The sequence below is a fragment of the Mus caroli genome, unplaced genomic scaffold, assembly GCF_978045245.1.
Source record: "Mus caroli unplaced genomic scaffold, Mus_caroli_1 scaffold_8, whole genome shotgun sequence".
Taxonomy (NCBI): Eukaryota; Metazoa; Chordata; class Mammalia; order Rodentia; family Muridae; genus Mus; species Mus caroli.
This window is the reverse complement of record NW_028227263.1, coordinates 141300850-141313713: the sequence shown is the minus strand read 5'-3', so window position 1 is coordinate 141313713 and position 12864 is coordinate 141300850. Positions and strand designations below refer to the sequence as shown.

The following is a 12864-nucleotide window of genomic DNA, read 5'->3' as shown; positions in this document are numbered from 1 at the left end:
TAGGGTCATAAGTTTTCAGTCTCAAGGATTCCCTTCTCCAGACATCTTCATCCCCTCAGACCCAAGCCATGGGTGCCCCAGCCATCCCATGAGCCCAGGGCCAACCCAGGACCTCCATGAGGAACCAAGGAACACTTCTCACTATGCCAGGGGAATATTGAGCTCGGCTGAATGAGGAGCCATAGTGACATGGTCTCCAGTCTGGCTCGCTGGAAGCCAGGAGGGCAATCTTGGGTAAAACAAACACAAGACAACTCGAGTTGCTCTCGCTTGTGTTCCCTCATGAACAAAAGGGAAGCTGAGTCTCTTTGCGGACCTGAAACTTTTGGCAGGAGTCACCATCACAGCCTCTAACAGGGACCACACCTCAGTCTCAGCAGGGCCACGCAGTCAGTCCCACCCCTGGTCTGTGTTCCCTAAAGCAGGTGCCTGCTGGAGCCTGTGATGTGAAACCCAAGGCCAACCCACCAGCCCTCACTGTCCCTTCTTCCTCTCATCTGGTTGCTGAGGAAACCTTCTCTAACAATGGGGCTCAGTGAGACCCCACTATTCTAGGGTCCTCCCCCCTCCCCTTTTTCCTGGTTGCTAAAAGGAATAATACCCTAGCAATGAGGATTTCTGAACTTGGGTCTCTTGAGGCTGCCTCTTTAGACATTGGGTTAGGAAAGAAATGGAGTCTGCAACTCAAAGATTTCCCCAGTCCCATATCCTTATCCTGTCAGGTTCCGGATGAAAATGGAGAGACCTCTCCAGCCCTGTGCTTTGTCCTGCTTTCTCTTTTCCTCTTCCCTTGCTGAGAAGGCGCTAAATTTGAAATCTCCCAATGCCCACCCACCTCTTCTCCTAGGTAGAATTGATGGGACGGGGCGCCCCTTCTTGTGAACCCCTTGCTGAGGGGATTCCTTAGCAACAGAACTAAGAATTTTGGGGCTGAAGCTTTTGGGGCGGAGCCCAGCTGTTGCTAGGGCTGATGTTGTTTAAGGTTACTTTGCAGAGGCCCCAGAGGTCTGGGGAGGTAACATGGTGGGGTCTGGGATCTCAGCTTTGGGCCTTCTCCTGCTGATGCAGGGCTCAGTAGGTGAGGGTACTGAGGAGGACATCAGGGGGCTATGGACAGGGCCATTGGGGGCTGTGGACAGGGCCACCACGTTGGCTGCCACACAATCTCCCAACATCACCCTTTCTTTCCCACAGATGCGAATGGAATCCAGGGATTTTTCTACCCATGGAGTAAGTAAGAGCCAAAATCCTGGGGCCCTGGGGGGTGGGGGGATCCCAAATTAAGATTGTAGGATGTGTGAGAGAGGCTGGGGGATTGACCCCTGGGTCCAAAGGAGAAGAGCTGGGGGGTAGACCCTTGGGTCTGAGGAAGGAGGGCTAGGAACTCAACCTCTGGGACTCAAGGAGGGCTGAAGTCTGAGGGAGAAGAGCTGGACCTTGGTCCTTGGGTCTGGGGTCTGGAGAGATGCCTGCAACATTGACTCCTGAACTTGAGGGAGAAGGTTTGTGTAATCGACTCTCTGAAGGAAGAGGGCTGGGGTTGGAATGTCTAGGTTTGTGGGAGGAGGGATGGAAGCTGAACCCCCTAAGTCTGAGGGAGGAGGGCTGGGTCTGGACTCTTGGGTCCTCTAAATACTGCCAAATACACAGTACCGCAGCCCCACAGCCTGGCCTTGGCACTCTTGTGCCTGTAGCTTCCAGGGACAGTTCTGTTGTTACTTAGCACCTACTGTGGTGGCCCTTAGGTTGTGAGGGAGATGTGTGGGACCGAGAGAGCTGTGGGGGTCAGGCAGCAATTGAGAACCCCAACCTCTGCCTACGCCTGCGATGCTGCTACCGGGACGGTGTATGCTATCATCAGCGGCCAGATGGTGAGTGACCTGACTGCAGACTGGATGTTTCAGAGGGTGAGGGTTCCAGAGGGTGGATCCCTGGAGCTTCCTCCTCCCCTTTTCTAGAAAATATGCGGAGGAAGCATATGTGGGCACTGGGCTGGACCTGTGGCAGCCTACTCTTCCTGATCACCAGTATCTGTCTCTTCTGGTGAGTGTGGCTGGGGAGGCCAGGAGGCATGGTTCTCCACAGAAGGTGTGGGCGGTTCAGGCTGAACATATGCTCTCCCCACCAGGTGGGCCAGGCGCCAAGACATGCTGCACCTACCAAGCTTTCTACATAGGAAATGTAGTAGACTGTCAAAGACCCTGTCTAAGGACCGACGATCGGTCAGCAAGTCAACTACCGTTCTCCAATCCCCAGGAGGCACTGAAGCAGAACTTGCAGCTGTAGTTTCCGGGGAGGACACAGGAGGTGAAGAATAGGGCAACCCTAGAGGTGCCCTTAATACAGATATAGCATATAAATGTGTGTCTTTTTTGAGATCTGTGGGGAGCAGGGAGCCCTATGGGAGCCTTGCACAGTGTGCATGTGTACTTTGAGGGAGATTAAGGGTGAGGACTGAATGTGGGCACTGGGTCTGATTAGGGACTGTGAGCTTAGTGTAGAGGAGTTTGTTAGGAGTGAGTTCTGGGAATAAGCAGTGTGGGTCTAAATCAAGGAAGGAACTGGAGGTGGCTCTGGGGTGGGAGCTTGTGTAGGGGCCTACAATGAGGTGAGCTGCCAATAGGGGGATTTGGAGTATTAGGGACACACATGGCCATGGGAACGTGTGCTAAGCCGTGCTGCTTTAGGAAGCACCATGGACTGACGAATCTCCAGCTCTCAAAGCTCTCCTGCCCCTCAGCACAATGCCCGAGTGGCTACAGAAGTGCAAAACATCCAGCAAGGGCTTGAGCTCCCAGAGTCTCCACTGCCAGACCTTTTCTTGAAAGTGTGTTGTCTACACTCAGATTCAGTCTGCCCACATTCAGTTCAGTTAGCTCTCTCTCCTCCTCGTCTTGCAGGCATCCTGCATCAATGCCATCTTCTATATAAGGACCAACCCGCAGTAAATATCTTGCAAGTTCAGTGTGCCCCTGTGTCTGTTCTTCTTGGAAGATCTAAACTACCCTAGGGAAGCCTGGCTGGGTGGGTGGCTCTGCATGCACTGGGGATCCTTCTTCTCACCTCCCTGGTGTCCCTAGTGAAGGGCTAGTAAGCAGTTGAAATCCTATATCCCTAGGGACCCCAAGATCAACGGTGTCTTGGCCTGGCATATCAGTCCCCTTCACCAGACAGTCAAGCACTGCTCCAAAACAGAAACATTTATCCAAGTGAGGCGACAGGTGGGTATCCTGGTGGCCTAGTGATGCACAGGGAAGCTGCGTGTCTCAGTCAGGTCCGGAGGATGAGGTGGTCTGTGGGAAGGCAAGGTGGGGTTAGTGGCTAGGTAGGTTTGCTCCGGTTCTGTCCTTTCATTCTGAGGTTCCCTAGCCCATGGAAGGCCAGGGAGACCCTTACTCACTGATGGACACTCAAGCTTCCCCCGACCCCCTCCCTCTGCTTGCTGTAGAACCCCCAGGGGATGTGTCTGAAAATGTGCTTCTAACTCACCAGAATCCACTGATAATGAGTTTATGACAGGAGAAAGCAAAGAGACAGAGGCACGGAGACAGACCTGGGGAGTCACAAAGATGGCAAGATAAACAGAGACGGAAAAATAGACAATGAAACAGTTGGGGCATTCCAACACCTGGAAGGCTGGCAAAAAGGATCTTCAAAGTCAGTCTGGGATGCATAGTTTGAGTCCAGACTGGGCTACGGAGTGTGAGATCCTGTCTCAAAAAAAAAAAAAAAAAAAAAAAAAAAATCAAACCAAAAGGACCCTCATGGTGGAAGGGAAGAACCCACTTCCACGGGTTACCCTCAGATTTCTACACACACATAATCCAGAGCACACCAAGATACACACATACTAAAAATAAAGAGATGTACTTAAAAACAAAATAAAAAAAAAAAAAAAAGAAAGAAAATGGAACCAGAAAGAACCAAGGCAGACAAGGTGGCTCACATCTGTAGCCCCAGTATTAAAAGTCAGGAGTGTAGTACATATTAAAGTCCAGCCTAGTCTATGTAGGAAGTGCCAGGCCAGCCTATGTCATATAAGGAGGCCGTGTTAAGGAAAGGCAGAAGAGGGAAAAGATGATTTGCCCCATGGGAGAATTTTGGTCCCAGCGGAGTTGGCATTCCTAGAGCATGCCCGCTTGTCAAAATTCAAGTTCTTTGAGGCCCACTCAAATGTCCATTTCTGCGTAAATGTCAAGGGTCTTCAGGAGCCAAGTTTACCACAGGTGGATATTTTGGCATATGTCTAGTGTTGTACTCCAATATTTGTCCATGCTTCACATATACGTGGTTACTTAGCCTTTAAATATTTTGTGTGTGTGATTTTTTTTTTTAAGATTTATGTTTTATTTTATGCATAGGAATGTTTTGTGCCTGGTGCCTATGGAGGCCAGAAGGGGGCATCAGATCTCCTGAAACTGGAATTAGACACTTGTGAGCTGACATATGGGTGCTAGGAATGGAATTTAGGTCCTCTGGAAGAGCAGCCAGTCCTCTTACTGCTGAGCCACTCTCCAGACCCTGTTTTGCTGTTTTGAAACAGAGTCTCACTATTACAGTCCTGGCTTGGCCTGGAACATCCTTCACACATTGGGCTGGTCTTGAATCTGCTGCGATCTGCCTGAGTGTTGGGATTATAGGGGTTACCAACCATGTCTTCTGTTTTGTGGTGCTGGAAATTGAACCCAGGGCTTGACACAGGCATGCTAAGTTAGTTCTCTTTACAACTGAGCCACACCCCTAGCCCTAACTGTTTCCTCATTTGAACCACAGAACATAGAATCATATTCTTAGTTCTCATGAAGCACAGAATTTCTTTGGATCCCAGGAGAAAAGTAAAAATGTCTTGGGCTGGTGAGATATCTCATTGGGTAAACACACTTGCCATGTAATCCCAACACCCTAAATTCAATGGTGGAAGGAGAGAATCTGCTCATGAAAGATATTCTCTGACCTTCACAGATGTACCATGGTGCCCTCACTAGTGTGCGCTACATAAAGAGTGCCAGGCTCCATGGTGCTTGTAAGCCCAGTGCTGTGGAGGCAGAGACTCTTAAATGCCTGGGGCTGATTGGCAAGTCAGTCTAGCTTAATCAGTGAGCTCCAGGCCAACCAGAGATCCTGTCCCAAAAAGCAAAGATTGCTAGTTCCTGAGGAATGACACAAAAATTAATTCTCTGACCTCTCTACAAATGTACACACATGCACACACACACCCCCCCCCCACCGTTTTAGAGTTTAATCCTCTTACAGAAATCCCACCTAGGAAATGGATTCAGTCATTCCCATCCATCCAAAATCAAACCCATCCATTTATTTGCATATCTGCCTGCCCAAACTATCCATCTAACTGTCCGCTTACGCCTCTCTTCATCTAGCGCTATGAACTCACCCACCAATTCATCCGTTACGTGTAGTAAACAGCTAATCTGGCGCTGAACCAGGAGGACTGTGTTCAAGGTGAACCTGGGGACACCCAGCAAGACTCTGTCTCAGAAACAAAGCACAAACTCATTCATCTATCCACTAGTCCTGTCAAACCATCTCACCCATCCATCCATCCATCCATTCATTCTATCTGCTCCCACTCACCCAGTTCACCAGCACACTCTTCTACAAACCATTTACCAATCCATCCATCAGCCAACTAACTCACCAGTTCTCCATCCACCCATCTATCAACTAAAATGTATCCATTTGTCCATCAATCTGTATGTAATACATTTATCACATCTACTTAAGGATCCATCCATCCTATCCATTAATTACCCTTTCCTGAGCTCACACTTTTTGCTGGGTAGTATTAGTAACAAAGACACCAGAGACCCCAGCTTTACCTGTCTGGGGCTCTCTGTCAGATGTGGTAACCAGCTCCCACAGAGATATACCATATGGCTAGTCAAACAGTGATAGGAATAGGCTCAGACAATATGAATACTCAGAGGAGTGCGCTGGTGCCTAAAGAGCATTCTGGAAGTTTTCTGGTTGGACTGCAGATAGCAATGGCCCTCCTTGTTATGGAAGACGTCTGTCCGTCTTTGGTCTGAATTAAATACAAATAAAATGTGGGAAAAAGAACTTAAAAACAGAGGTTTAAAGCTGGGGGTGGGGGCTGGTGAGATGGCTCAGTGGGTAAGAGCAAAGACTGCTCATCTGAAGGTCCTGAGTTCAAATCCCAGCAACCACGTGGTGGTTCACAACCACCCCTAATGAGATCTGACGCCCTCTTCTGGTGCATCTGGAGCAAGTAGGGCCAACCAGAGCAAGCAGAGGTCCTAAAAATTCAATCCCCAACAACCACATGAAGGCTCACAACCATGTGTTCAGTTACAGTGTACCCATATACATTAAATAAATAAATAAATAAATCTTTTTAATTAAAAAAAAAAAAAAAGCTGGGCGTGGTAGTGCACGCATTTAATCCCAGTACTTGGGAGGCAGAGGCAGGAGGATTTCTGAGTTCGAGGCCAGCCTAGTCTACAGAGTGAGTTCCGGGACAGCCAGGACTATACAGAGAAACCCTGTCTTGAAAAACCAAAAATTAAAAAATAAAAAAATAAAAAATAAATAAAAGCAGAGGTTTTACACATCAGCCAATGGCCTGGGTTTGATGAGACGGCAAGAAAGTAGAAGCAGGAAAGCTGGAGAGAATTTAAGAAAGAAAATATAGGGGCCTCAAAAAAAAAAAAAATGGCGCATTGGGTAAAGGTGCTTGCCACCAAACTGCTGACCTGAGTTTGATCTCCAAGGCCTACATGCTGGAAAGAGAGAATAGATGCCACAAAAACAACAAAAACATTGTGTCACAAATATGCGCACACGCGCGCACACACACACACACTAATAAAGGGCCAAGAGTGGTGGCAGATGCCTTTAATTCCAGAACTCCGGAGGCAGAGACAAGCTGATCTCAGTTCAAGGGCAGCCTGGTCTACATATCAAGTTCCAGGACAGCCGTGAAACCTTGTCTTAAATATCAGAGAAAGGGAAAGGTACAAGGGTGCTTTCCCTCTCTGTGCCCCTGGTTCTTCTTTGCCTCTGACTTCACATTAGGACTACCTGTCTGGATGAATGGCACTCTTTCATTTGTACATTTGTGTGGTCCGGACAAGAGTGTCACCTACTTTCGGAGCTTCTTGTACAGTAACAGTAATGAGCTCAGAGAACTGGCTACAGGGAGGATGGCACGAGGCCTGGTGCACGTGGAGCAAAAGGAGCAGGGCGTACTGTGACTCCCAACTTTGTCCCACCCATCCGTCTGAGTCTCTGCTCTGAGACTCACTCTCCTGCAGTTTCCCCTTCCAGCGACGTGTCTGTCTCCCCACCACATCTCACTCTTTCTGGTGTCCTCACCTGGGGCTCACTCGCTGCCGGTGCCTGCCGCCCCGGACCCCGCCTCAAGCGTGGCGAGCTGCAGGCGCACGCGGCGGGAGCCGGAGGAGGAGGGCTGGGGCGCGCGGTTCGCTCTGCGCGCTGAGCGGAGACCGGCTGTGGTCCGGGGACTGGCGGTGGCGGGCGCCGACCAGCGACGGGACAGCTTGCGCGCCAGGCGGGCAATCGCCGAGGGTCGCAGGCCGTAGTCGCGCTCCAGCTCCTGGCGCGAGATCTCGATGTTGCCGGTGTACCAGAGAATCCAGCCCAACAGGCTCAAGAACACCAGCAGCGCCCCAGAGTAGATGAGCAGGTCCCCGAAGTCGCGGCCGCGCACCTGCAGCTGCGCGAACACGCCGGTCAGCAGCGCCGCCATGCCCGCCACGTCCAAGGCCACGGCCAGCAGCAGCGCCATGCGGCAGCGGCCCAGGCCGGCCGCTGGAGCCGGTGCGGGCGCGGGTGGGGTCGAGGCGCCGACCGCGGACGCCTGCGAGCCGCACACCGGTGACGCTGCCGCCATGGCCCTCGGTGGCCCGCCGCCGCCTGCTCCCCGACAGCGTCCCGGGGTGCGGCTGCCCGGGGCGGAGTTAGGGCCCGGCGCCAGGTGTGCCCAGTGCCTGCATGGTCACCTGAGCTCACAGCCTGGACCTGGTGGCCCGAATGAGTCTCTTGTGTGGCTCAGAGGTCTGGGAGGATCAGCGGCGCACGACCCTGTCCATTAAGCAGCGCCAGGTGACTAGGGCCAAACTTCAGGGTGGCATAATGTAGCTAGATAGTGTTTCTACTTAGTGTCCGCCTCCCGAGGGCCACCTGTGCCACCAAGCCCATAATGAACCAAAATGGAGATCAGAAACAAAAAACCGGGCATGTTGGGATGTAGCTCGCTTGGTGGAGTGTTTGCCTACCATGCTCGAAGTTCTTGATTTCATGCCCTGTACAGCATAAAATCCAACAACAACAACATTCTCTGGAGCACAGAATCAGCAGCCAGAGCCCTGAAGCTGTCTCCATGCTTGTCTTTTGAGATCTCTTGTGAGTGTAGGGCCTTGTTAACCCAACCTGGGAATACAATGAACCCATCTCCCAGGTGCCAGCTGACACCTTGTGAACACAATATACTAAGCTCAGGGCTCTGTTAGTGCTCAGATGTTAGCCTGACAAGCCCTGTTTTCCAGTTCCTAGCCACAATTCCCGAAGTGCTCAGGAAAGGTGTCCCTGAGGAGATGGCATAGAAATTGTAGCTTTAGCCTGACAGTGGTGACCCATGCCCTTAGTCCCAGCACTTGAGAGGCAGATCTCTTGAGTTTGAGGCCAGCCTGGTCTACAGAATGAGTTCCAGGACAGCCAGGGCCACACAGAGAAATCCTGACTCAAGTCAGACCAAACCAAAACTGTGGCCTTTTTGCTATTATTTTTTATTTTATTTTATTTTATTTTTTTGGTTTTTTCGAGACAGGGTTTCTCTGTGTAGCCCTGGCTGTCCTGGCACTCACTTTGTAGACCAGGCTGGCCTCGAACTCAGAAATCAGCCTGCCTCTGCCTCCCGAGTGCTGGGATTAAAGGCGTGCACCACCACGCCCGGCTATTATTTTTTAAAGATATAGATTCCGTTAGGGATGATTGTGAGCCACCATGTGGCTGTTTGGAATTTGAACTCGGGACCTTCAGAGAAGAACAGTCAGTGTTCTTATCCACTGAGCCATCTCACCAGCTCCAACTTAGAGAGAATTTAATGGGAGCTGAGAGGCATCATGGCACAGGCAAATGGTTGGGCCAAGCCATGGTCCACACTAGGAGGACCCAACAGCTGTTATAGGGAAGTCCTGATCTTCCACACATCTACCCCTTAAATGAGTCATTCTCCCTGGGGTGGGAAACTTCGAGACAGTTCTGTCTAGGTTCTCCCAAGACTCTATCTAGTTTCAGAGTTGGAGAAAACTGAGGATGATGGAGGAGAAAAATCATATTTTCCACTGTGATGCAGCCATTGGTAGCCTGTAAACAAACCACCCGTGAGCCTGTGAATAGCATAAAGGATACACACTTGGACACTCACACACAGACTAGCTGCAGTATGTGAGTATGGCCCAAAACATTATATACACATACGAAAATGTTATGTAAACCTACTTTATGCATGATTAAATGCTAATAAAACATTAAGAATGACTGTGGTGGGCTGGAGAGAAGGTTCAGCGGTTAAGAGCACTGATTGCTCTTCCAGAGGTCCTGAGTTCAGTTCCCAGCAACCACTTGGTGGCTCACAACCATCTGTAATAGGATCCAGTGCCCTCTTCTAGTGTCTGAAGACAGCTACAGTGTACTTATTAAAAAAAAAAAAAAAAAGTGGTGCAAATTGCCAGAGGGCTGCTGGGATTGGCCAGGTATTGCCGAGGACAGACATGGAATGTTTCTGCATAGACAGAACCAGGCATGAAAGAATAGTTATTTAACACTGCAGCAGTACATTTTTAGAGAGGTCTGAAAATGGTCCATTGGGCACTGGTGTTTGTGTGGGGGACAGTCAAGAAGAGTAATGGAACCATCTGCTATCTGAAGACTTCACGCCAGAGCAAATCTTTAAAATAGTTCATGCATCCATTTAAACAACAAGTCTTGAGGACTCAGCGGTTAAGAGCACTTGCTGCTCTCGCAGAGGACCTGGGTTTGGTTACCAGCTCGCATGAGGCAGCTCACAACTGCCTGAAACTCTAGTTCCTCGGCATCAACGGTTTCTTTTGGACTTGCATTTTACATGTTAACACAACACCCCCATACATCATAATTAAAATTAATAAATCTGAGTCGGGCGTGGTGGAGCACGCCTTTAATCCCAGCGCTCAGGAGGCAGAGGCAGGAGGATTTCTGAGTTGGAGGCCAGACTGGTCTACAAAGTGAGTTCAGGGACAGCCAGGGATATACAGAGAAGCCCTGTCTCAAAAAAATAAAAAAACCAAAAAGGAGTTGCAGAGATGACTTAGTGGTTAAGAGTTCTGGCTGCTCTTCCAGAGGACCCAGGTTCTATTCCCAGCACCCACATGGTGGCCCAAAAACTGTCTAACTGAATCCAGGCACCAGGCAGGCACATAGCATTCATACATATATCCAGGCTTAAAAAGAAGGGAAATTATAAAAGCCCTCATACATATTACAAAAAAAAAAAAAAAAAGAATTAAGTTGGGACTGGAGAGAAAGACGGCTCAGAGCAGACAACAGTGGTTCAATTCTCAGTAGCCACTATCCCTAACTTTAGTTTCAGAGTATCCAACATCCTCACACAGACCTACTTGAAGGCAAAACACAAATAATTTTTTTTTCGAGACAGGGTTTCTCTGTATAGCCCTGGCTGTCCTGGAACTCACTTTGTAGAGCAGGCTGGCCTCGAACTCAAGAAATCTGCCTGCCTCTGCCTCCCGAGTGCTGGGATTGAAGGCGTGCGCCACCATCGCCCTGCAAAAATAAATAAATCTTAAAATCAATTAAGCTCCACTTAATGTGAGATCTGGAATCCTCAATATTTGCATCCACAGGCTGAGGCCGGAGGATCCCAGCTCGAAATCTACTAGACAAGGGCGCAAAACCTGTTTTGTTTTGTTTTTTTTTTTTTTCAAAATATTTATTAGTGCCCACCATGCGCTAAGTGCAGATGCGATGGGAACATAGCTCTAGGAACTCTCTCTGCTTTTGGATCCTCATGAAAAACCGAGTCACCGAGTTCCGAAAACTTCCTACCCGACCCCGGCGCCCCATCACGGCACGCACCGCGAGAACTCGCCGGGACCTTCAGACGAAGAGCTCCGAAGACTCCCGAGTCAAAAGGACTCGGAGGCGGAACCCAAGGCCCGGAGGAAGCTGGGTAGCCGAGTTCAGGCGCGCCACGGGAGGAAGCGGAAATGCGTTGCCATTTTAAAGGTGTCGTCCCGCCTCTCGTGTCTCTCTTTCCGTCTCCGGCCGCCGTCGGGAGAGGAGGTGAGTGTGAGGCCTCTGTCCGTCCCGCGTGGCCGCCATCTCGCTCCCACGGCCTCCGTCTCCTGCCTGGGCTTTCTCTCCTTGTACCCAAGCACCATTCGCTGCCCTCATTCCCCGCCGGAAGTGGGGTCTCAGCGTCCCTTCCCCCTCCTAAGTCTCCGCGGTGTTAGCTCGGCCTGTCTCCTTTGCCCACCCTTTCTCGGCCTTGTAAAGCTCTTGCTCGCTCTTTCCCAACGGTACTGCCGCTTACCCAGCCGCCTGTCCACGGCCTGCTTCTTTCTGACATCTTTCACGCCCCCGGCTTCTCCCCAGCCGCCGCCATGTCCGCGCATCTGCAGTGGATGGTCGTCCGGAACTGCTCCAGTTTCTTGATCAAGAGGAATAAGCAGACGTACAGCACGGTGAGTCGGGTCCGCGTGGGAGGGGCACTGTGACTCTTTCGCGTATCCGGGCCTTAACTTACCATTGTGTACACCTATTCCCCAGGAGCCAAATAATCTGAAGGCCCGAAACTCTTTCCGCTACAACGGGCTAATTCACCGCAAGACCGTCGGAGTGGAGCCGGCGGCCGATGGCAAAGGGGTCGTGGTAGTTATGAAACGCAGATCCGGTGAGCCTTTGCACACGATAGCTCTCCCTTTTACCAGGGTCCAGAACTGCCCTTCCTCTGACTTCCCGGATGTGTAAGGTGATCTTTAAATTAAGAAGTGTAAAGAGAAACTTAAATACAGTTTCTCTTTGTAGACTTCAATGTCCTGGAACTCTACACCAGGTTGGTCTAGAACTCAGAGATCCACCTGCCTCTGCTTCCTGAGTGCTGGATTAAACGCGTGTGCTGCTATGTCCCTCCTGTATCTGGGAGATTCCTAAAGAGGGCTGAGATTTTCCCGGGCTTTAAGACTTACCTGTGACAATCACCTAGGGGATGTACTGAATGGGCTGGAGGGAAGATGGGGTGAGCATGTTCTTCAGAGAGGCTGTGTGTTCCATCAGGCAGATGCTCTGAAGGGCCCATGCAGATGGACTGATTCCTAGGCTTTCCTTACCAGGCCAGCGAAAACCTGCCACTTCTTATGTGAGGACCACCATCAACAAGAATGCTCGGGCTACCCTCAGCAGCATCAGACACATGATCCGAAAGAACAAGTACCGCCCTGACCTTCGTATGGTGAGTAATGGATGGGTACTTAAGGCAGGGGGGCAGCTGGTACTAAACCTGAGGGGCTGCATGCAGGCCTGGGTGCTTGGCTCTGCCTAGCTGGAGCTAGACTGGAAACTTTTGACACACACCGCCTTAGGACAGCCTCCCCGGGGTCCTAGGATACAAGCAGCAGTAAATGGGAGTGTGAGTGTCTTTTGAGTTTGTGAGCTAAGTTCCTTATCCTGTCCTCAGGCGGCCATCCGCAGGGCCAGTGCCATCCTTCGAAGCCAGAAGCCTGTGGTGGTGAAGAGGAAACGGACCCGCCCCACCAAGAGCTCCTGAGCCCCGCACCCCCGAAGCAATAAAGAGTCCACTGACTTCCA

The 12864-nt window shown here is 50.6% G+C and overlaps 3 protein-coding genes across 3 annotated transcripts; 2 read left to right on the top strand and 1 right to left on the bottom strand.

The window, feature by feature from the left end:
- The first annotated feature begins 1016 nt into the window (after positions 1-1016).
- Positions 1017-2318, top strand: Tmem190 (transmembrane protein 190). The gene is made up of 5 exons (XM_021166997.3): positions 1017-1078; positions 1195-1230; positions 1746-1871; positions 1959-2043; positions 2129-2318. Exons 1-5 carry the CDS (start codon positions 1021-1023, stop codon positions 2316-2318), a joined length of 495 nt encoding a protein of 164 aa, XP_021022656.1. The 5' UTR covers positions 1017-1020.
- An 867-nt stretch (positions 2319-3185) lies between these two features.
- On the bottom strand, positions 3186-7986 carry Tmem238 (transmembrane protein 238). The gene is made up of 2 exons (XM_021166998.2): positions 7354-7986; positions 3186-3293 (listed from the first exon to the last, which is right to left on the bottom strand). The coding sequence occupies exon 1, from the start codon at positions 7889-7891 to the stop codon at positions 7361-7363; it is 531 nt and encodes a 176-aa protein (XP_021022657.1). The 5' UTR covers positions 7892-7986; the 3' UTR covers positions 3186-3293; positions 7354-7360.
- Positions 7987-11208: 3222 nt separating this feature from the next.
- Rpl28 (ribosomal protein L28) lies at positions 11209-12864 on the top strand. Its single transcript, XM_021168471.3, has 5 exons — positions 11209-11340; positions 11653-11741; positions 11827-11950; positions 12390-12508; positions 12734-12864. The coding sequence occupies exons 1-5, from the start codon at positions 11265-11267 to the stop codon at positions 12821-12823; spliced, it is 498 nt and encodes a 165-aa protein (XP_021024130.1). The 5' UTR covers positions 11209-11264; the 3' UTR covers positions 12824-12864.

Excerpts from the sequence above, each read along its gene's own strand:
- Tmem190 (XM_021166997.3), top strand. The coding sequence starts at position 1,021 with ATGGTGGGGTCTGGGATCTCAGCTTTGGGCCTTCTCCTGCTGATGCAG. Across the intron at positions 1,231-1,745 it reads GGGATTTTTCTACCCATGGA|GTTGTGAGGGAGATGTGTGG; the intron begins GTAAGTAAGAGC and ends GGTGGCCCTTAG. Across the intron at positions 1,872-1,958 it reads CTATCATCAGCGGCCAGATG|AAAATATGCGGAGGAAGCAT; the intron begins GTGAGTGACCTG and ends CCCCTTTTCTAG.
- Tmem238 (XM_021166998.2), bottom strand. The coding sequence starts at position 7,891 with ATGGCGGCAGCGTCACCGGTGTGCGGCTCGCAGGCGTCCGCGGTCGGC.
- Rpl28 (XM_021168471.3), top strand. The coding sequence starts at position 11,265 with ATGCGTTGCCATTTTAAAGGTGTCGTCCCGCCTCTCGTGTCTCTCTTT. Across the intron at positions 11,341-11,652 it reads GGCCGCCGTCGGGAGAGGAG|CCGCCGCCATGTCCGCGCAT; the intron begins GTGAGTGTGAGG and ends GCTTCTCCCCAG. Across the intron at positions 11,742-11,826 it reads ATAAGCAGACGTACAGCACG|GAGCCAAATAATCTGAAGGC; the intron begins GTGAGTCGGGTC and ends CCTATTCCCCAG.